The 22,762-nt window shown below is 40.3% G+C and overlaps 1 protein-coding gene and 1 pseudogene across 1 annotated transcript in view; one reads left to right on the top strand and one right to left on the bottom strand.

The window, feature by feature from the left end:
• GALE (UDP-galactose-4-epimerase) overlaps positions 1-22,762 on the top strand; it is a 103,565-nt gene that overhangs the window by 57,272 nt on the left and 23,531 nt on the right. Inside the window, exons 7-9 of the mRNA XM_033956360.1 lie at positions 12,684-12,750; positions 16,576-16,661; positions 16,954-17,031. Of these exons, the coding sequence (XP_033812251.1) occupies positions 12,684-12,750; positions 16,576-16,661; positions 16,954-17,031 (231 nt within the window). The remainder of the gene's footprint in view (positions 1-12,683; positions 12,751-16,575; positions 16,662-16,953; positions 17,032-22,762) is intronic.
• Positions 1,396-3,431, bottom strand: LOC117364809 (annotated as a pseudogene).

Raw genomic sequence — 22,762 nt, 5'->3', positions numbered from 1 at the left:
AGGCGGAAACGGAAATAGCTCAGTGCAAGAGAGACTGTAAAGAAATAGAAATATTAAAGAGGGATCTTGAGGATTGTTCCAATCGCGAAAGAAGAAATAATTTAAGGCTGATTGGGGTCCCGGAAGGGGTAGAAAAAAATGATCCCATTGCCTTTCTGGAGCAGTTTATACCTAAAATTCTACCTCTTAAAGTTAAATTTCCTCTGGAAATAGAAAGGGCGCACAGGGTACCGACTAAAAGATTTGACAATCAAAAGGCACCGCGTCCTTTAATCTGTAAGCTGCTCTGTTATCAGCATGTTGAGGAAATTATCAGACTGGCAAAAGAAAATGAGACCTTGAAGTGCTAGGATTCAAAAATATACATAGTGCCAGATTTTGCAAAGGCAACGGCTTACAAAAGAAAAAATTTACTTGAATTGAGACCACAGCTTAGATCGATTGGAGCAAGGTACGGTTTAATGTACCTAGCAATTATGAGGGTCACTTTTGCAAATAAAACTTCAAACTTTGATGACCCATTGAAATTAAAAGAATTCTTAGAGCAATGTGATCAGCCTATGACTATTTGAACTGAGACTGTATTTTTACAGATGGATTGGAGTAGGAAATATTTTGTTTGAGAGGTGTTTTTTTTTTCCCTCTCTTCCTTTGCTTTTCTCTTTGTTTTAACTTGTTTCTGATATAGGTTATTTTGTGGGGATTTTTATTCTTTGGGGGATACAGTTTGAATTTGAACTGATTTGAATTGCTGATGGAACTGATTGGAAGGATGTGGATGCAAAAATTATACGATTACATAATCTCACATGCTATGATTCTCAGAGGTTATTGAAGTGAATGAACATTTTGAAGTCTCTGCTTGATGTGCGAGATAAATTGGGATGGGTGTGTGAGAAATATCGGCTCTCGGCCCTGTTGAATAGAAAATGGCAGCAATATCACGATATTTGGGGGAGATACTTGGCTCCTGCTTTTTATGCTTTTTGAAGTGCTGGATTATACTAATGTCACCTTTATAACATTCTTGGCACTTCAGAATTGAATGCAGTTTAGCTGATATCAGAGAGCACTTTCCGTCAATTGGGAACATTAATGGTTTCAAAGTTTAAAGAAATGGCGGTAGATGCTGGTGACTTCCTTAAGTGCACAGGGCACTTTACAGAAAAGAAGATGGTTTAAACAGAATAAGAGCAGTATTGGATGATTACTTGGACTGCGCTAAAAATGATTTGGAAATAGGAAGTGGACAGAAGCCTGATTACAGCTAAATCCAAGTTCCAAGGAGAATATAAACTTATTCTTTTTTTTTTTTTTTTTAATGCTTTTAATCTTTTAATCTGCTTAATTTATATACTGATGCAGAAAGGAATAGTTGTGTTTAAAAAATGCCTTGTTATAACGTCCATATGTCTGTATCTTTGTCTTCAATTTTTCTCAAGGCTGGTCCCCAGTTTGCAGCAGGTTTAGAAGCCTTTACAATACGCTGCCACAGGGTTCCCTCAGTTTGGTAAATATGTATTATGGCCACGATGGGTAACCAGATGAGGCAGGATATTGTCATAAGCCAGCCTAGTACAACCGACCAGGTAGGAAATGTAATTGGACCAAATGAAGGTGCAGAAAATGTTGCCAAAGACCAAATTAATATCACCATTGAAAGCAGAGGAGAAATAAATAACTAGCACATCTTCCACCACAGGCAGAAGTTCGAGGACTTTATTCCAATCATCATTTCTATGTTCTGAATAAATCAATTTGTCCCATATACCCAACAGACTCCAATCAGCTCTATTATAGCAGCAAAAAAGAAAGTCCATCCACCACAGAATGTATCGATCAAAAGAATCCAATATATTCCGGCCTGAGTGACACACGGGAGACCAAGAAGAAATAAAATTGTACAACAGCCAGTAGTGATGTAAAATCTGTAGTTTCTCATTAATTTTGGAAAAAAATCTTCAATAGATGATAGGACTGTTTCTACCAATGCAAATTGAGAGTCTATGCCCAATGTTACAAGTATAGAGAAAAACAGAAAGGACCAAAAAGGGGGCACTGGCAGGCGAATCAACGCCTCTGGATAAACTATAAATGCCAAACCAAAACCAGAATCTGCTATCGCTGAAACAGGCTTTCCTAATACATGAGCCATGTGTCCCAGTATGGAAAAGATAGCAAAGCCAGCTAATAAACTGGTAAGACTATTTGTAACACAAACAATGATGGAGTCTAAGTAACAGTTGTTGTTGAATTTATTGTAGGAAGACAGAGTAACCAGACCACCAAACGCCGTTGAAAGTGAAAAGAAGATCTGAGTGGCAGCATCTTTCCAAACCTCTGCATCTTTCAATTTTGTAATATCTGACTGTTTTCCAATATAAAAGTTAATGCCATCCCAAGCTCCTTCTAGGGTAATACCTTTTACTAAAAGAATGGTCAGCACAATATATGGAAAGGTAGCTGTAAAATACACCACCTTTCCAGCAGATTTTACTCCCTTAATCAGTGATGCTGCAACTATTATCCATGCCAGCAGGAGACAAAGGGCTAAATACCACACAATATTACCAGTATCATGAATACCAGTGGATCGGCGGAGGGTAACTTTATCCCAGTATTGCACAGTTGGGCTTTCAAGTAACAGATATGATGTACTGTTGGGGTCACAAGTTAGATTATTTGCTTGCACCCATGTCAAGTTCATTGTAGAGACAGTACCTTCTGAAGTTACATTGCATTTACCTTTGGGTTTTCTGCCACATTTCTCATCTGCCCACTCAAAGCAGTCTGACCACGGTAGCACAGGTTGAAATGAGGCAAATAAATAAAACAGTCCATAGGACATTATAACATTATAATAAATAGACACATATGCTGACATCAGAACCATACTGAATCCCACACCTTGTAATATTGGCGCACACTTCCACACTAAAATTGGTCCCAAGTTGGCATATTGCCCCAGAGCACATTCTAGGAAGAACAAACTTATTCTAAAGAACGCAAATTGTTTTTAGAGAAGTGACTTGGATGAAGTGAAAGCCAGATCAAAGAAAGCTCGAGATGTAGAGGATAAAGCAGCATCTGAACAGGTTTTAAGAATAATTCAATAAGAATTAACTGTAAAGCAGAGAATGCCAGACTTCTTTTGGATTGAATCTTCGGTGTGTGAATGACTTTGTAGAAGCTCAGATGACATATTAAGTACAGTGGATCTCCAGAACTGGATTGAAATCTTTCCATTTAAAGGCTGGTTGAAAAATAATTAAGTTTCGTCAGCTGTGGGTTTTAATTTTCACTGTATCGATATCTAAAAGAAGAACATTATTGCAGCAGCTCATGAGTATCCGCTTTTAATCTATTATGCACTTTACCCGCAAATGACTCTGTGGAATATACTTTAACAGTAACAGCAGGTTATAGTGCATATTTGAATTTGAGATATTTAAATATATGTGGATGCATGGAAAAGTGACTGCAGAACAGAAAAGAGTGATTGGATTTATTTCAGATTTTCATATGACTATAATATGTTAAATTAACTGAAACTGTTTAGGGGATTCAGTAAACAAGGTGAAAGAACGCTAAAGTTGGTTGCATAATGTTGCTGAATTAGTTAAAAGAAGCAACTGACATAATGACATAAAGAACTGTAGGGATGGAGAGAAGTTGAATATGCTTTGAGAGATTTTGTACACAAGATGGAAGGTTGATGAAAATGTTCATTTATGATATATAATTATTTATTTTAATGTCACTTTAATGTGTATTTTAAAGATAAGAAGGTGATTTAAGATTAATTATAGGAGGTGTGCAATTGGAAAATTGAATAATACTTTATTAACATGCACTTGTTTTTACAGGAATACAATATAGTATTGATTTATTTTAATTTGGAGTAAATTTGACTTAATACTGTAAGATTTTGGTATAAGAAAATGTATTTGATTGGGCATATTGATTGAAGGGTTCTGAATTCATAGGTATTATATAATTGATGAGAAGAGAGGGGAGGAGGGGGAGGGAGAGAGAGGAAGAGAGGGGAAGGAAGGAGAGGGGGAGAGGGAGGAGAAAGAGGAGGGGAGTGAGAAAATGAGGGGGAAGGAGAAGAGAGAAAATAAATAAAAAAATTAAATAAAAAAAAGAAGAAAAAGAAATTTGGACTTTATAGATTATTTGAATTATATTATATTATAAATGTAGCTTATTATGGTTTATAAATGATGTATATGGTTTTAGCCTGATGGGAGCTTTTTGTCACCTGATTATATATGAGTGTTTCCAAGTTTGCATTATTAATTTGGGGGAGATGGGAGGGAGTGGGGAAGGGAATGGGAGGGAGAGAAAGTGATATATTAATTATTAAAGGTTATGTGATATATTGACAGAGTGATAGGGAGGTTTGGGGGAGGGAGGGACAGGGATAATTTAAAGTATGGATATAAGGAAAGGGAATATAATATGCTTTTGAAGTGGAGATTCTTGGATATTAAACTTTTATTTAATAATAATAATAACTTTATTCTTATATACCGCCACAATCTTGCGACTTCTAGGCGGTTCACAATGAAGAAAAACTGTACAGACAGCGAATTACAGAGTATATCATTGAACATCTTGTGATAGTTCTAGGAAAATTACAGGGTCAGTGAATTACACGGTTTCACAGTGAGTAACTTTATACAATCGGCGGAAATTGAGAGCATAAGTAGGATAGGAGAAAGGAGATTGCACGGTCCATGAGTTACAAGGTGTAAGACTGAAATGATAAAGATAACTTAAGAATGTTGGTGAGGAACTAATTTGTTATCGTGGTCCATAACGGAGGACAGGCACCAGTGAATGAACTGGTAACAATTAAAGGTGGAAAATTGGCTGAAGAGGTTGAACGGGCTTCTTAGAGGGGGAGGTCTGGTTAGGTTATGAATTTCTTAAACACTATAGGATTCTCTGGCGGCATCGGTGAAGTAGCCTTATGTAATGATTTTCAAAAAGATTTATGTAATAATTTTCAAAATATTCTCTCTAAATGTTAATGGCCTAAACCATCCGGTAAAAAAGAAAAAGGTATTGTCATATATTAAGCAACAGAATATAGATATTTGTTTTCTACAGGAGACACATTTGTCTGGGACAGAGAATATGAAGCTGTCAGGTAATTGGATAAAACAGTGTTTATATGCACCAGCGATAAAAAAGAAGGCAGGAGTAGCAATATTGATTAATAAAAAATGTCCAGCAACATTTAATATGGGTAAGGCAGATCCTCTAGGAAGGTGATTACTTGTTGACATGAGCATGGGCAATAATACAATGGCGTTGTTAAATATATATGCCCCTAATTCGAATCAAAGCGAATTCTTTAAATCTTTACAACAATTAGTTTTACCACTGGCTACTACTAATTTAATGGTGGCAGATTTCAATGCTGTTATAGATCCAATATTGGATAAAAAACCTAGTAGAATTATGAAATCAATGGGGTTAGATAATTTAATACAATCATGTAATTTAAAATATATATGGCGTATTCTTCATTTTAATGATCGGGAATTTACATTTTGTTCACATGTTCATCAATCATTTTCAAGAATTGATTATATTTTTGTTTCAGATCAGATGGTACAGCAAGTTGTAAAAGCTGACATAGAACCAATAGTAATATCTGATCATGGTGGTGTGTGGATAGAAGTTAACTTAGTAGATCAAGATAATTCCAAACCTGTATGGAGGTTTGATAATACATTGCTTGCTGATTCTAAATTTTGCACAGAATTTCAGACCAAAATTAATGAATATTTTATACTTAATGATTTAGAGCAGTGTTCTTCAACCTTTTTACACCGTGGACCGGCAGAAAAAAAAGAATTATTTTGTGGACCGGCAAACTACTAGGACTAAAATTTAAAAACCCCATTTCCGCCCCATCTCCGCGAGCTCGGTCCCCACAAATCATCTGATCCCATCCACACAAGCCTCAGTTATGATTTTATATTGAATGTATTTTATTAAAGTATAAAAAGAAACAATATTCTGTACAATTGTCATTTTATAAATACAAATAATTCAGAGCAGGATCAACAAAACCCCTGTTTCCCCTCCTCTTCACATATATCCCCTCTACTATCAAGAAAACTGAACAAGCCAAATTATTACAGAATGCTACACAGAAATATTATGCTAACAGAATACTGCAGTCACACATGACAGGAATAGTTTTAGGGGAGTGCAACTAGGGCAACTGCCCCCTGGTCAGAGAGCGCCCTAAGCCAGCTGGAAGCTAAAGAAGCACTGCCTGGGTTTTGCAGTCCCCAGTTATGTCTAACACCAGCTCTAGCAGGATATATATTTCAAATCTGATATATTCTAATCAGAAAATAGAAATAAAATTATTTTTTCTACCTTTTGTCGTCTCTGATTTCTGCTTTCAATCTTCTTTTCACTCTCTTCCTTCCAGCGTCTGCCCTCTCTGTCTCTTCAATCCAGCATCCGCCCCTTCCATCCACTGTCTGTCCTCTCCCCCTTCCATATGGTATCTGTCTTCTTTCTATGCCCCTCTCCCCTTTCCATCCAGCTTGTGCCCCCTCTCTCCTTTTTACATGATTCATTCCAGCTTCACTGCTCTTCATTTTTATCTCTCCTACACCAGATCTATCATTGTTGTCCCTCTCTGCTTATTTTTCTGCTGATCCCTTCCTATCATCAATCTCTCTACTTTCTCATGCCTGTGTCTCCCCTTCCCTTCCTCTAATCTCTCTGCCAGCTGTTTCCTTCCTTTTTTCATTCTCCCTTCCCTCCTCCTCCTGTCCAGCAGTAACTCTCTTCCCTTTCTCCCCTCCCAGCAGCATCTCTCCTTCTCCCTCTCCAGTAGCAGCTGTCCCTTTTTTTTCCTTGCCCAGGAGCTTCCCAGATTCCTTTCCCTCCTCCCCTCCCAGAAGCATCTCTCCTTCTCCTTCTCCCTCTGCAGTAGCAGCTGTCCCTTTTTTTCCTTGCCCAGCAGCTTCCCAGATCCCTTTCCCTCCTCCCTTCTCAGAAGCATCTCTCCTTCTCCCTCTCCAGTAGCAGCTGTCCCTTTTTTTCCTTGCCCAGCAGCTTCCCAGATTCCTTTCTCTCCTCCCCTCCCAGAAGCATCTCTCCTTCTCCTTCTCCCTCTGCAGTAGCAGCTGTCCCTTTTTTTTCCTTGCCCAGCAGCTTCCCAGATCCCTTTCCCTCCTCCCCTCCCAGAAGCATCTCTCCTTCTCCCTCTCCAGTAGCAGCTGTCCCTTTTTTTCCTTGCCCAGCAGCTTCCCAGATTCCTTTCCCTCCTCCCCTCCCAGAAGCATCTCTCCTTCTCCCTCTCCAGTAGCAGCTGTCCCTTTTTTTTTCCCTGCCCAGCAGCTTCCCAGATTCCTTTCCCTCCTCCCCTCCCAGAAGCATCTCTCCTTCTCCCTCTCCAGTAGAAGCTGTCCCTTTTTTTCCCTGCCCAGCATCTTCCCAGGTTCCTTTCCCTCCTCCCCTCCCAGAAGCATCTCTCCTTCTCCCTCTCCAGTAGCAGCTGTCCCTTTTTTTTCCCTGCCCAGCAGCTTCCCAGATTCCTTTCCCTCCTCCCCTCCCAGAAGCATCTCTCCTTCTCCCTCTCCAGTAGCAGCTGTCCCTTTTTTTTCCCTGCCCAGCAGCTTCCCAGATTCCTTTCCCTCCTCCCCTCCCAGAAGCATCTCTCCTTCTCCCTCTCCAGTAGCAGCTGTCCCTTTTTCCCCCCTGCCCAGCAGCTTCCCAGACTCTGATAGTGGTTTTCTCTCCTCCCAACAGCTCTTCTTACTTCCCAGCGCAGCGATTCACGAAGGCAGCCTCGGGTCCTTTGTTGTGTCGCTCCGCCTCTGAGGAAAGAGGAAGTTGCATCATCAGAGGCAGCTGCGACTCATCAAAAGCCCCGAGGCTGCCTTCGTGAATCGCTGCGCTGGGAAGTAAAGGAGAGCTGCAGAGAGGGGAGAAAGCCACTGTCGGAGGCTCCCCAAGATCTCTCCGTCCCAGCGCAGACTTCGGATGTTGATCTTGCCGGCCCTGCGCGGACCGGCAGGAAGTTGAAGTCAGTCAGTCTTGCCGGCCCTGTGCGGACCGGCAAAAATTTCCTGCGGACCGACACCGGTCCGCGGACCAGCGGTTGAAGAACTGTGATTTAGAGGAAATGTCGGTTGAAATTTTATGGGATGCTTTCAAAGCAACTATGAGAGGACAAATTATATCATATTCTGCATATAAAAAGAAGCAGCTAAGAAAACAATTTGTAAGTTTGGAAAAAGAAATTAAAAATTTAGAATTAAAATTGATTAACAAATGGGAACAGGATACATTTCAAATATTGTTTAAAAAAAATGTGAATATAATGAGATTTCCTCTGGATTAGTAAGGAAAGATATTTTTGCTCAGCAAATGTTGTATTATGGTAGTGCAAATAAGGCTGGAAGACTATTGGCAAATTATTTAAAAGAAAAGGAAGGAGAAAATAGGCATAATTAAGGATGAGTTAGGGAATTCTCATTCTCAGATTGGAAGTATATTAAAACAATTTTTAAAGTATTATAAGTCCCTTTATTCTTCTGAGTCTTATTTAAATAAAGAGAAAGATGGTTTGGATTTTTTGAGTTTAGTTGAAGTCCTAAGGTTCCTGATCATATAAAAAGAAGTTTAGATGAACCTATATCACTAAAGGAATTACAAACGGCATTGAAATCCCTTAGAGCTGGGACCGCTCCAGGTGGAGATGGATTTACGGTAGAGTTTTATAAAGAACTAGTGTTTAAGCCCGTTAGATTAACGGGTGCTAGATGACTGCCTCTCCTGCTTTTGAACCTGGGCAGAGGCAGAGCCGGGGCGGGAGGGAGTGACGGTGGGAGAGCAATTTCAAAGCCTCGGAAGCGGCGGCTCCTTGACCAATCTGTGCTTACAATGTCCCCACACTCGCGGTCTGGCTGGCTCCCCCACCAAAGCCCTTCGCAGTGGCAGACCCTCCCGCATCCATCCCCGCATCCCAAGCCTCTCCGAAGGCCGGCTCCCACGAAAATGGTACCCCTCTGTCCAAAGCTGCGGTGGCAGCCTCCCTCAAAACACATTTCAAATCTGACATATTGTAATCACAAAACAGAAAATAAAATTATTTTTCTTACCTTTTGTTGTCTGGTCATTATTCATATCATGTAGGGGTCCCAGGCTATGGTTGGCTTTTGATAACTCGCTTGCCAAGGCCCCTTTTTTCTTCTTCCCTCCCTCCATCCCTGCAGCTGAAGACAGGCACCTCCCCCCAGTGATCTGAGACAGGAGGGAGCAGTTAGGAGAGGGTCTGAGGCTAAAGAGGGGCTCAACAGCGCCCAACCACCTTTCCTTCCCTCCCTCCATCAGGTGCAGTGAATCCACCAATGTTAAAAGGAGTCGCGTCGAAATCGGAGGCCTGCCACTGCCATAGCACGTTCCCCTCTGCCTTGGTCCCGCCCCTTCTCTGACATATGGGACCGCGGCAGAGGGAACGTGTTACGGTGGCGGCAGGGCTCCAATTTCAAAGCAGCTGCTTTTAACCTAGATGGAGCTGAACTGACCTGATGGAGGAAGGGAAGGAACGGTGGGGCAAATTTCGGCAACGGCAGGAATTGTTTGGCGGGCCAAGCACCGGTTTCTTTAGGCAGCCCCGGTTGTTTACTTGGATTAAATGTGAGCCGGGTGAGGAAGGCCGCCGCAGCCTCGCGGCTAGGTAGGGGGACAACAATGGCGCTTATGCTCAAGCCCCTGCCGCAGCTCCTCTCTCGATCCTGGTGCGGTTGAGGGGGGAAGGTTGTGGTCGGAGTTGCTAGGCTGCAGCGGATGTGTGAATTGCGAGTGTGGGGCCTATAGCGGCGCGAGGTGGAGAGCAGGCTGTGGTGATGTAGTAGGTGCGCATGCGCAGTTGTGTTTCTGCGACGGGATCAGGGAACACGATTTTTTTAATGCGCATGCGCATCCTACCATTTTATTATATTAGATTTCAAATTTCCCTTTTACTGTATTTATTAAAATTATATCAGGATCAACTGAATAAAGGTTGTATATCAGGCACTATGGCAGAATCTTTAACTATTGTTTTGCCAAAGCCAAATAGAGATCCAACATTGGTTTCAGACTACAGGCCTAATTATTTAATAAATGTAGATGGTAAATTATTAGCTAAGATTTTAGCTTTAAGATTGGCTAAAGCTCTTCTGCATATAATAGGTATGCATCAAACTGGATTTGTTGCTCAAAGACACTCTTCCAATAATACTAGATTGGCATTTCAGATGTATTATTTAACAAAACAAATTAATGATCCGGCTTTTTCGGTATCATTAGATGCTGAGAAAGCTTTTGATCGGGTGGAATGGAATTTCATGTATCAAGCTATGGAGTGGTTTGGTATTGGATCCGGATTTATACAAATGATTCAAGCACTGTATAGCTCCCCAACTGCTCGATTATATATAAATAATAATTTTTCAGATGTTTTTAAATTGCAGAGGGGAGATAGGCAGGGTTGTCTATTATCTCCTTTGCTTTTTGATATAGTTCTTAAACCCTTATTATTAGCTATTCGACAGGCAAGGGACATACAGGGTATTACATGTGCTGGAGTGGATTATAAAGTATCCGCTTATGCAGATGATATTTTGCTTCATTTGAGAAATCCGGAAACAACAATTCCATGTCTACTTGAAGTAATAGATACATTTGGAAAATTTTCTGGATACAAAATAAATTGGACTAAATCAGAAATTTTACCTTTAAATGTGTATTGTACAAAAGGTATATTTGATTCTTTTCCTTTTATTTGGAAAGAGGATGGAATAAAATACTTAGGTATTTGGTTGAAAAATACACTCGAAGAGACAATGAGAGTAAATGAAAAATTTTTATTACAAAAAGTAACAGAGTTGTGTGAGCAATGGAATCCTTTGCATTTGTCATGGTGGGGAAGAGTTCAGACTGTTAAAATGATGATTTTGCCTGTGGTTTGTTACCAACTGGGCATGATACCAATGTTTTTTCAGGGGTCTTTCTATAAAAAGTTAAATAGTATTCTGGTTAAATTTATTTGGCTGGGTAAAATCGTAAGAGTTGCTCTAGTGTCTCTACAAAGGCCAATTGAGGAGGGTGGGGTAAATTTCCCCAATTTTTATAGGTATCACCAATCCTATATCATGCGCCAAGGTATGTATTGCGTCCTCCCAGAGCTTTTGGAACAACTGCCAGACTGGTTATGGGTTGAGAGATCGCTTATATTCCCACTTAGACTTGATCTTCTGCTCAGTATAAAGATGCCTAGAATATATAAGGACAATAGAGTATTAATGGATACTTGGAAAACATTAAGATTTGTAGACAAATTAACTCCTGAGTCTATTGGAAAATCTACACATCAATCTATTTGGGTAAACTCCAAGATACAAATAGGCAGGTTTAAGGTTGTCTGGAAGGATTGGATTAAAGCAGATATAAGATCCTTAAATTAAGTTATTCATAATGGTAAACTGCTTGATTTTTCACAATTGCAACATAAATATGGTCTAAATAAAAAACAAAGTTATAAATGGTTGCAGTTGAAGCAGGCTATTCAGGTAGGGTTCCCTGAATGGAAATCTTTAAATGATCATTACAGTTTAGAATTCCTTTGTTTCCAGGTAGATTTTCTGGGACACCAGGCCGCAAAGTGGTAATAAAATTTTATCTAATTATTTGAATAAGAAACCTAAAAATGGATTAAGAGATATTTGGAGCATTGAGATTAAGCATCAGATTAATGCATCTCAATGGCCACGTATTTGGTCTTGGAGAATTAAAGGTACGATGTCGGCATCTATTAGGCAAACATGGTTCTTCTTGTTGCATAGAGCATTCTGGACCCCTACTAGATTACAAAAATAGGTGCTGGCATTGTAAAATTGAAGTTGGAACTCTGGATCATCTTTTATTTTATTGTCCATATATTCAGGCATTTTGGTTATCAATCTGGGATCAAGTTAACCTAATGATGGAAAATCATGTGGCATTGTCCTATGATACGATTATTTTTGGAATATGTATGAGGGCTAAATGCCAAATATCTGCAGCAAATAATAAGCTTCTGATGATCCTTACCGGTGTGGGGATCCAGCAAATAACGTTTAATTGGAAGAATTGTTCTAGACTGAATTACAGCTTCTACTTGCAGTACAAAATGGTCATTTTAAAAGGTTTCAGGATGGGTGGAGGCCAATAATAGAATATTATAATGATTAAGGTTAATTTACTATTCTTTTTCCTTATGTGATAATTTGAAGGAATGGGGGGGTTATGATAATCTAAATAAATATTTGCATATTTTAACTGATTAATACACATAGGAATTATAATATAATATGTATGTATGGATATGGAAGGGGGTGGGGAAAAAAAATTTTTGGAAATATATTGTTATGGAATTTCAAGTGATAATGTAATATGATGAGTTATATTTATTGTACACTTGATGTATATGTTAAAATGAATAAAGATTTGGAACAAAAGAAATGAATTATTTTAAGCATTTTCATATTGGTATGATGTATTGATACATTTTCCTTTGCATGACTCATTTCTGCATTTCTGTATAAAATGTACACATTTAATTTCTGCAAGAGTTGTGCCAGATTTGTTTAATAGTTTTCATGATTTTTTTACAGGTGGCGATTGGACGCAGGGAGTGTGTATGTGTCTTTGGGGATGATTATAATACTTCTGATGGAACTGGTAAGTTCTTAAACTGGGAAATATATTTGCATTTTAAGGGAGTAATTTGTAGAAATCGTATGAGTACTTATAAGCAAGTTTTCAAACGAAAACTCTGTATGGAGGCTGCCAGACTCCATGTGGTCTTTGCATCTTCCTTAAAACAGGTGTAAAGTTTGAACTACACTATTGGAATTTCCAAAATCAAATCCCCAAGCACTGTGAATAGGTTAGGCTGCAAGAACTACTCAACAGAGAATGACCACCAGAGACTCGCACAAGTATATTGAAATTTCTCTTTTATTTAACAATTTAAATGATATTAAGCCAATTACAAACTGTATGTAGTTAATATATTTTGTATACAGTTGTGCCAGGAAGATGTCTCTCTAAATCTCAGAGCTGACTATCTCAATTCTGTATTTTCTCTAACCTATCTTTGATGTGTCTTGTTCACACAATGCTTAATCTTCAGCTTTTACATTGTTTCTTGCATTTCTATGAAAGCAACTTCTCATAACTTGCTGTACTCTGCAGGTGTTTTGCAAGTGTTATCAATTAAAGAATGACACGGTGGTAGCCGCGGATAACCTGCCGAAACGGTGGGGGGAAAAAGTGCTCACTGCAGGCACAAGGACAGGGCCATCCACTGCCCCATGGAGTGGTGAATGGCCTTGTCCCCGCAGTTAAGGGAGGGAAGGTGCGCGGTCACCGATTGCATGCGGCCCCCTCCCTACCTGTGGCAAAATCTACCTCCCTCCCCCTTACCTTCGCGGTGCTTTAGAAAATAAACTGAAGCCAGTGAAGGGAGGGAAGTTTCTTTACGCCGTGAAGGTAAGGGGGAAGGAGGGAGATTCTTGGGCCACTGAAGGGTGGTGAGGTGGCGAGAGGGAAGAGTGGATGCTACAGGGACGGGGCAGTGAAGGGGACGGTGGTCCGAGATGGGGCAGTGATGGGGACAGATTTTTTTCCCCCATGTCATTCTCTATTATCAATTTTGTCATCTCTGTGCTTTTGATTCCCTTATGCACTGTTAATTTTGTCTTTCTGTTTGTGACAGTAACTAATTATGTTTCTTAAATTTTATTGTGCTCCTGTCACTGCTTTCAGAGCTTCATTCTTCTCTCATCACAAATCTCAGGAGCTCACTCTATTGACTTGTTTTCTTACAGCATGACCACTTTCTAGCCCCTCAACTGTTAGCCATCTGGGTTACTCCCCCCACCCATAGAAGGGGAGAGCTGTTTTCATCCAACAATTCTATCCACATTAACCACTTATTTGAAAATTCCCTATGAGAAACTATCCTAAAATGTAAGAGAAAAGTAACCTTTTTAGCGTCCCTCCATACCAGCATAGAAACGGATGGTTTTACGCTCCTCGGCCAACAGGTAGAGACTGAGACACTAACTTTTAGCTACAGTATAAGTGGGCTGTGTGTAGTCCCTATTGCACTCAGTCTTTTCTCAGTCTCCAGCAGGTGGAGTGGTAAAATTGTGCAGTCTGTGCTGAGGTTTGTTTTGGGCCTATTGGATCTGATTTAGTGAATCTATCTTGTCCCTTTTGCTGTCCGGACAGAGCTTGGGGGACCCTCTCGGGGGTATCACACTCAAAAGGGTTTAGTCCTTCCCCCAGAGGAGCCTCAACTGTATGACTGGCTATCTGTTAGGCACAGACTACAGTTATAGAGTACCAGTGGGGTCTGCTCTCTTGATACAACTGGTGAGCTGTGAGGTTTAAATTAAAAAAAAAAAAAGAAGAAAAAGACAAAAGAAATAAAAGGCGCATAAATGATCCTGAGGCTGCTGTTTTTGTACAGTAGTGTTGTGCATGGGTTTCTGGCACATTCATTATGAGCGCTTCAAAAGAGCAGCACAAGTGTGTTTTTTGTGGGCACTGAGCAGTGGATGTGGCTGGCTGGTACACAAAATGTTCTGGCTGCCTCAAGGGGGACCTGGCTTTTGGTGTCAGGCTCCCTTTTGTGCACTCACTGCTCATCAGCGGGAGGCGGTGGTGATGCCTGGGCATCACCCGACACCCACACTGAGGTTTCCTCATCTGGCAGATTTGGATCGCTGAGGGGTCCCTTACTGCTGGGGCGGCTAGTAGTTTTTCTGTAATGGGGGGGGGTCAAGTTTGGTTTTGGTGCCACGTATTATTTCAGGTGACAATTTGGTGATGGCCCTTCCCTCGCACAATATAAAGATACTGCCACCGATGCCGCCCGACAGCTCCATTAAATCAACCCCGCCGCAACTCCAGGCAAGGAAGGGCCTGGCGCATGCAGCGATTGCACGCCGCCAGTTCACAAGCCTTCTTCCCGACGTCAATTCTGATGTCGGAGAGAAGGTCCGGGTCAGCCAATCACCAGTGTTATAGGCCCTGTTTGCATAATTGGATCTAGAAGCCCATTCACTTCAAAATCCCTACTTGAGCAACCAACCGGTCAGGGCTTTCTCTCCCACCTCCTCTAATTCATCTACCAGTGACAAAACTGCATGACATAAAATTGCTTACATAATATTAACAATTCTGCTGGGTGTCTGATAGCCATTCCCTCACTAAGCTTAAAGCCAACTAAGGAAGGAGTTGCTTGAGGTTGTGGGTTCAAGCCCTAGCTGCTCCTTGTGACCCTGGACAAGTCACTTAATCTTCCATTGCCGCAGGTATATTAAATAGATTTATGAGCATGTCGAGACAGATAGGGACAAATGCTTGAGTAACCGAATGTAAAACTGCTTAGAAACCTTGATGGACGGTATATATGAGAGTCATTTCATAAATAATGCACACTATTTTTTAAAATTTGCATGTTTTATTTTTTTTAATATATTTCTTTACAATCCTTCAATATAGTCTCCCTGCTTTGCAATGACTAAGTCCCAACGTCCGGGAAGCTTCATTATTCCATCCAAGCTTCATTATTCCATCCAAGACACTGTTTTAGTTCAGTTGCCAAATGGCTCAGGTACCGGCGGAAGAAAGCTCTTCCAGAGATGGAAAATGATGTCCATGCACAGGTTTTTTCAACTTTGAAAAAAGGTCGAAGTCTGGACTCATGTCTGGACTGTAGGGAGCATGAGGTAACGCCTCCCAGCCGTATTTGCGTAGTTTTTCAATGACGAGTGGAGAGCTCCATCTTCCCTACGACCAAAAAAATTTTGATGAGCTCAACCAAAAGTCAAACAAATGATGATTTTTGCTTATAATCTTGAAGGCATCATCATCACAGACAAAGTTCCGTGTGGAAGAAGTGTCACAGCAGTGTATTATCGTGATTTTTTGCAAAAAATGCACAAAACCTGACCTCAGATGCTCTTGGCTGGGCCACTTATTCTTCACGACAATGCTCGCCGGCACATAGGGAATGTCATTGAAAAACTACTTGAATACAGCTGGGAGGCGTTACCTCATGCTCCCTACAGGCCACACATGAGACTACCAGATTTCAACTTTTTTCCAAAGTTGAAACAACCTATGATGGACATCGTTTTGCATCTCTAGAAGAGCTGCTTTCCGCCGGTACCCGAGCCATTTGGCAACTGAACTAAAACTGTGTCTTGGATGGAATAATGAAGCTTCCCAGACGTTGGGACTCGGTTATTGAAAAGCAGGGAGACTCCATTGAAGGATTGTAAAGAAATACTTGAAAAACAAACATGTAAATAAAAAGTGTGCATTATTTATGAAATGACCCTTGCAAATAAATATAAAAATAATTTTTTCTTGTACATGTTACATTGAAATATTTTTATAGTCTTTATTTTATTTTGCTTAACACAGATATTAGCAGTGGGTATTGTCTGTTTGTTCAATATCCTCGTTTGTTTTCTCACTGTGGGGCAGGTGTCAGGGACTACATTCATATTGTAGATTTGGCCAAAGGTCACGTTGCTGCACTTAAGAAACTCAGTGAAAACTGTGGGTGCAAGGTAGGTCTCCTTTTGAATATTTTACTTACTTCATAAACATACCGCTATCTCTGCGCTTGAATGTTAATAGTATGCTTTGAATGGCTTATTTCAGTTTTAAGCTACATAGCTACAGGAGATTCACTTTTAGAACTGCTGTTATGTGTTTAAAGTTTTAGTAGCTGGAACGAGATTTGTGGTGTTTACTATTAAGAAAGTGAACTCAAAGCTTTAAGTAAAAGTTTTGTGATCTGATAAGAGACACAAAGAAACCAATTGGAGAGAGCCTAACTTGATTATCTATTTGTTACAGGTCTATAACCTTGGCACAGGTACTGGTTATTCAGTCCTTCAGATGGTTAAAGCTATGGAAAAGGCTTCTGGGAAAAAGGTAAATATTGAGATTTTTAGAGGGCTCAAAAGTGCCTTACCATAAAATTGTGAAAAATGTGAGCATACTAGATGAAAATATACAGTGAAACTTCAAAAAAAAAAAAAAAGTCAACACGCTTTAATCATTTCCATCTGCTTCATGGCTAATAGATTCCTTGTTGCTCAGCCTTCTCTCTGTCGTCATTTTGACATCTTCAACAATGATGAATGGCACCTTTCTAGGGTTTTTAAAAAACAGGGGTTCTCAACCCACTTCTCAGGATACATAAGAATTGCCACTGCTGGGTCAGACCAGTGGTCCATTGTACCCAGCAGTCTGCTCACATGGCAGCCCTTAGGTCAAAGACCCCCCCCACACACACCCATTCACACCACCACTCAGTCACCTGGCCAGTTGGGTTTTTCAGGATATCCCTGCTTTCTCCTATTCTTTTTAATGTTTATTTAAGTGAAATACACCTGTTATCTCATTTAAATTAACCTATTTTCTCATGCAAATGGTATCGCCTTGTTTCCAGAGGTGCAAAATAATTTTTAGAAGACCATAGATTTGATGTTTAGAGTGTTTCATATAACCTCACAGAGGATGCTTATGTAACTGAACTTCTTGGGTGCATTTCAGGCAGCAAAATCCCTGTTCAGCTCTCAGCAAAGGGCAGGGAAAATTGTGCCCCCTTGTATATACTTTCCTTCTTCAAGTACATTTACTTTTCCATATATTTCCCCATCTTCCAATGTATCTAAAACTTTGTCGACATAAAGCTTTGAGCTACTTATTGAACTCTGTATTTTGTACATTATTGATATAATTTGGCATAGTGGCTAGAGCTACAGCCTCATCACCCTGAGGTTGTGGGTTCAAACTCTGCGCTGCTCCTTGTGACCTTGGGCAAGTCGCTTAACCCTCCACTATCCAAGGTACATTAGATAGACTGTGAGCCTGCTGGGACAGAACCTGCTTGAGTACCTGATTTGTAACCCATTCTGAGCTCCTTTGAGAGGACGGGCTAAAAAATTAAATAACAAAGGTAGAAAAAAAAAATTTATGTATAACTATGTAACACGTATAATTCTGTGTAGCAATATGGTGCTTGTAACCTGCATAGAACTGTGATTTGTAAGGATTTGGTGGGATATAAGGTTGCACATTAATGATTTAAAAATGAATCCCAGGAAAATAAACATATTTTGGGTGGGAGGAAAGTAAGTAGCGCTTCTTTGCTCAGTCGTAAGGCTGGCTTCCATGGAGATTTCTTTTCAATCTAGTGGGATCATTTTAGATTCCACTTTCACTATTTAGAAACAAATAACTGAAATAGTCTGGAAACCTTTCTTTCAATCTGTAGAATAAAACCTCTTTTAGACTTATCTCATCTGAGAATTGTGTTGCAGGTAACAATCGCAAGTCAATTAAATTACTGCAATATGGTTTTGCTACATCTACCAGATTGATTGATTTATAGCATTTATGTACCATTTATAATCTAAGTGGTTTACATTCAGGTACTCAAGCATTTCTCCCTGTCTGTCCAGGTGGAGTAATAGGGGTTGCAGTGTGAGATCTGAACTCACAAACTTAGGATGCTGAGGCTGTAGCTCTAACCACTGCACCACACATTCCCCACAAATTTGACATTTGCAACATGTGCAAAATGCTTCAGCAAAGCTTAGTTTAGGGGGAAGATCTACGATGTGGTTGGTTTTTTTTTGTTTTTTTTTTACTAAGTTGCATTGGCTGCCAGTTCAGGTGAGAATCCAATTTACATTATTGATATTTTTTATTTATTTATTTTTTTCAAATTTCATATGGATTGGTCTCCCTTTATTCAGCAGCTAGAACACTTCATTATCCCAGGACAAGCAGGCAGCATATTCTTCAAAACTAACCAAATTGTTTCCCTAGATCTCTTATGCCTTACCTCTGTATCCTGCTCACCTGTATTTTGATAACTTTACATTGTTTTTTTGTTTGTTTTTTTATTTTTTATTTATCAAATTTTATATTTTACAAATCAATTGTACAGAAAGTTGAAGAAAAGCAAGCAAATAAAACTCAAGAATTAAAAATACATAATAATCAAATAACATAAATATTTAGCTTAAATTCAGCTCAGGTCCTCCATTTAGATCCAAGAAAAAATAGGCGAACATTTTAACAAATATTAACAAAATATTTGAATCAACTATATATATATTAAAAAAAAAAAGATCCCTTTAGCTGAGAGAGGATACCATTAAATTCAATTTGCACTTCATTTTTATTTCCCTTCATCCAGTCGAGTTCCTGCCAGAAAGGCTGTCAACTGGAAAGGCTCAAAGAAAACATATTTTTTCATACGATATTGTATTACACATTTACAAGGGTGCCGTAGAAAAAAAGTCCCTCCAAGGGATGTAACCCCTGGCTTCATCATAAGAAATTCTCGCCTTCTTCTTTGAGTATCCCGTGCCAAATCTGGAAATATTAGAATTTTATATCCAAGAAATTATTTCATTTTATTTTTAAAGAAAAGTCTAAGCAACCAGTTTTTATCTGGTGCAAGAGCCACAGTGAGAAGCAATGTTGCCGAGATGCGGTCTCTCTATCCAAGAGTTCCAGCATTGCTGAAACATTAAGTGGTTGATTATCTTCCTGTGGTTTAGATGGTGATTTAATAGCTTTCATCGGCAAATAGTAGACTTGAGTAAGTGGTGGTAATGTATCCTCTGGAATACTTAGAATCTCCAACATATAACGTTTCAGCATATCCCTAGGTGTCACAGAAGCTATCCTGGGAAAATTAATCAGTCGAAGATTGTTATTACGAGAAAAGTTCTCCAGAGTTTCCACTTTTCTACGTAAATTTGTATTATCTTTTACTAATGCTTCACTAAGCTGTTTTGATACTTTTAGTTCTTGTTGTATATTCACAATAGAATTCTTGGATTCATCAATTTCAACCTTCATATTTTTTATATCTGTTTCTTGAAGTATAATTTTACTTTCCAGCTGCAAAAGCTGGGGCTTTACAGACTTAGCCAGATCAGCAACTAGGTCCCAAATTGAATCCAATGTTACTTCCCTGGGTTTTTCTATAACATAGGAAACATTAATAGCTTGAATAGTCTCACCAATTGTAAGCTGTTCCTGGCAATCCTTCTCCTGGACTGGGGTAGTCCCTGATGTTTCCAAGTCCTCAGTACTTCTTGGACTCGCCTGAAAACTCAGGGAGTCCATCTCCTTGCTCCTCTCCGTGTTCTTCCTAGCCTCCGAGGGTAGGTGCATGCCTTCTTCCAGTAGCTCCTCCACTCGTGGGGAGCTAGTAATCTGAGGAGGTGGGGGAGGTGCCCTAGCGACGGGACTCAACGTTGTTTCTAGCCCCAGGGAGATCGCCTCATTTCCGCCCCTCTGAGGCGTCTCCAGCGGGGGTGCCGACACTGCCGGGATATCCTGCATCCGACGCAGGAGTTCATCAATATTTCCGAAGGAGGAGACCGCAGAACGCCGCGAGGCTCCAGCGGCGCTGCGACCTCTCCTCTTCAGCATTCAGAGGGTGAGTAACTTCCCTCTAGGAAGAGTTTTAAGAAATCTCCTCCGGCGTGCTGCTCAGCCTCAGAGACCGTCGGCCATCTTGGATCCCAACTTTACATTTTACCTATATTCGCTGATTGTCCAGCTCTTCTTTGTTGTAAACCGCCTCGAACTACTTTGGCGGTATATAAGAATAAAATTATTATTATTCTTCTCACGTATGGGTGATGTCATCCACTGAGCCCCGATGCGGACAGCTGCACAAGCAATCTTGCTTGAAGAACTTTAGAAAGTTTGCAAGTGCCTTTCTGCCTGATGTAGGGCACGCGTCTCCTCAGTTCTAGTTTTTCAGTGGAACTGAGAAATCCCTACCTTGACATTCTGCACCAATTACTTAGTGTTTTTCAGCTGGGGGTGATTTTTCCCTTCGTTATTTATTTATTCAATTTTATTTATTTATTTATTTTTTTTTTTTTGCATCTTCGCTAATCTTTTTCTTTCTGTTTAATATAAAACCAAAACTTATTTTATTTTCAGCTGTTTTTTTGACACTGGGCCTGTTTCGTCAGCTCAGCCTTCAGACTTTGATTTGGCTGAGGTGGTATTTCCCTTCATGTCCCGCCTGATTACTGGTTTTAAAAAGTGTAGCCGGTGTCAGTGCCCAATCTCATTAACAGACCCCCACAACTGGTGCATCCAGTGTCTGCGCCCAGACCACTGTGTAGAGTCTTTTGCGCACTATGCTACGTTACAGAAACGATCCTTGAAGAACCATCGTATACAACAAAGTAAGATCTTCGGTGTTATGGATCCGACTCCTATCAAGGCTTTGGCATTAGCTAAACCTGCCTCGTTGACCAAGTCATTATCTTCGGGGAAGACATCGACATTGCCCGATGTATCGATGTCCAAATCAATGTCACCAACTCAGTCAGGTAAGCTAGTTCTGCCTGTGAAGCTGGTGGCTTAGTCTCAGGCCATACAGGCATCAAGCCCATTTGTGCCGGCCATTCAGAGACCTCTCATGCGACTAGTCTCCAAGTCTTGAGGTGCATCATCATCGATGTCTTCCTCCGCACCACAGCACCAGAGATACCATCTACACCTTCGTTATCAGTACATGACTTTAAATAGATGTTTGCTCTCTTTCATCAGAAGTTTGATAACATGGTTGCTAAGTTTGCCCCCATGTCGATGTCTCTACTTCCAGACCAGCCTGAGCATCGTTCCATACCATCGGAAGGTGTCAAGCCATCGATTTTGCCTCAACGTCATTCCTCATCATCGAGCCATGCTTCACAGCATCGATCATCAAGGCATCGATCTACTTCACATCGTTCTTCGAAGCAGCGCTCACCTCTGAAGCGTTTTTCATCGCTTGCATCGAAGCAGCATTGATCTTCGCAACATCGATCAGTTTTACCTCGACATCAAGTATCGAGACAGAAATCAGACTCTCCTAAGCATCAATCATCGAAGCATCGATCATTCTTTCCTCGCCTTCGATCTTCAAGACAGCGGTCATCCTCTCCAAAACGCTCATCGAGGCATGGGTCTCCTCCAACAAAGAAACATACCTCAGAGTGTCAGCAACCATGGAGACATGGGTCCAGTCTCTCTAAACATTCATTTCCATCTTCTAAATCAAGAAAGCAGCTTTCCAAATCCAGGCATCTTTCACTTGCACATTGTACTAAAAGGAAATGTTCAGCATCACCTACTCCTTCCACACCACAACACTCTCGGGGGTGCTATTCATTTTCATCCATGCCTGAGGATTCAGACATTCACTTCCAGCATGCTCCTGCAGCTTCACCTTCTTAATCAGTGGCAGAAGGTTCGCCAATGGAAGATTCTCCCTCTTCCACCCCTCAGAGAGAATTTTCACCATCTGAACCAGTTTCTTTCACTCGATTTCTTCACCAAATGAGTAAAGACCTTAAAATTGCTCTGGAATCTGATTCCAAGTATACTAAGGAGTATTTGGAGGAGTTGGAACTTTCTCATCCTCCTAAGGAGTCACTTAAGCTGCCCGTGAATGGCATCCTTAAGCACACTTTTCGAAGAAATCTTGATACTCCATACTCGGTTCCAGCAGTTCCTGCCAAACTGGATTCTCATTATAAGGTTGCCCAGTGTAAAGGTTTAGAAAACCCTCAACTTTCCCACCAATCTTTAATGGTGGAATCTTCTTTAAAGAAATTTAATCCTTCTAAGG

Source organism: Geotrypetes seraphini, chromosome 8 (assembly GCF_902459505.1).
Source record: "Geotrypetes seraphini chromosome 8, aGeoSer1.1, whole genome shotgun sequence".
Lineage (NCBI taxonomy): Eukaryota > Metazoa > Chordata > Amphibia > Gymnophiona > Dermophiidae > Geotrypetes > Geotrypetes seraphini.
This window is presented reverse-complemented; position numbering and strand designations above follow the sequence as displayed.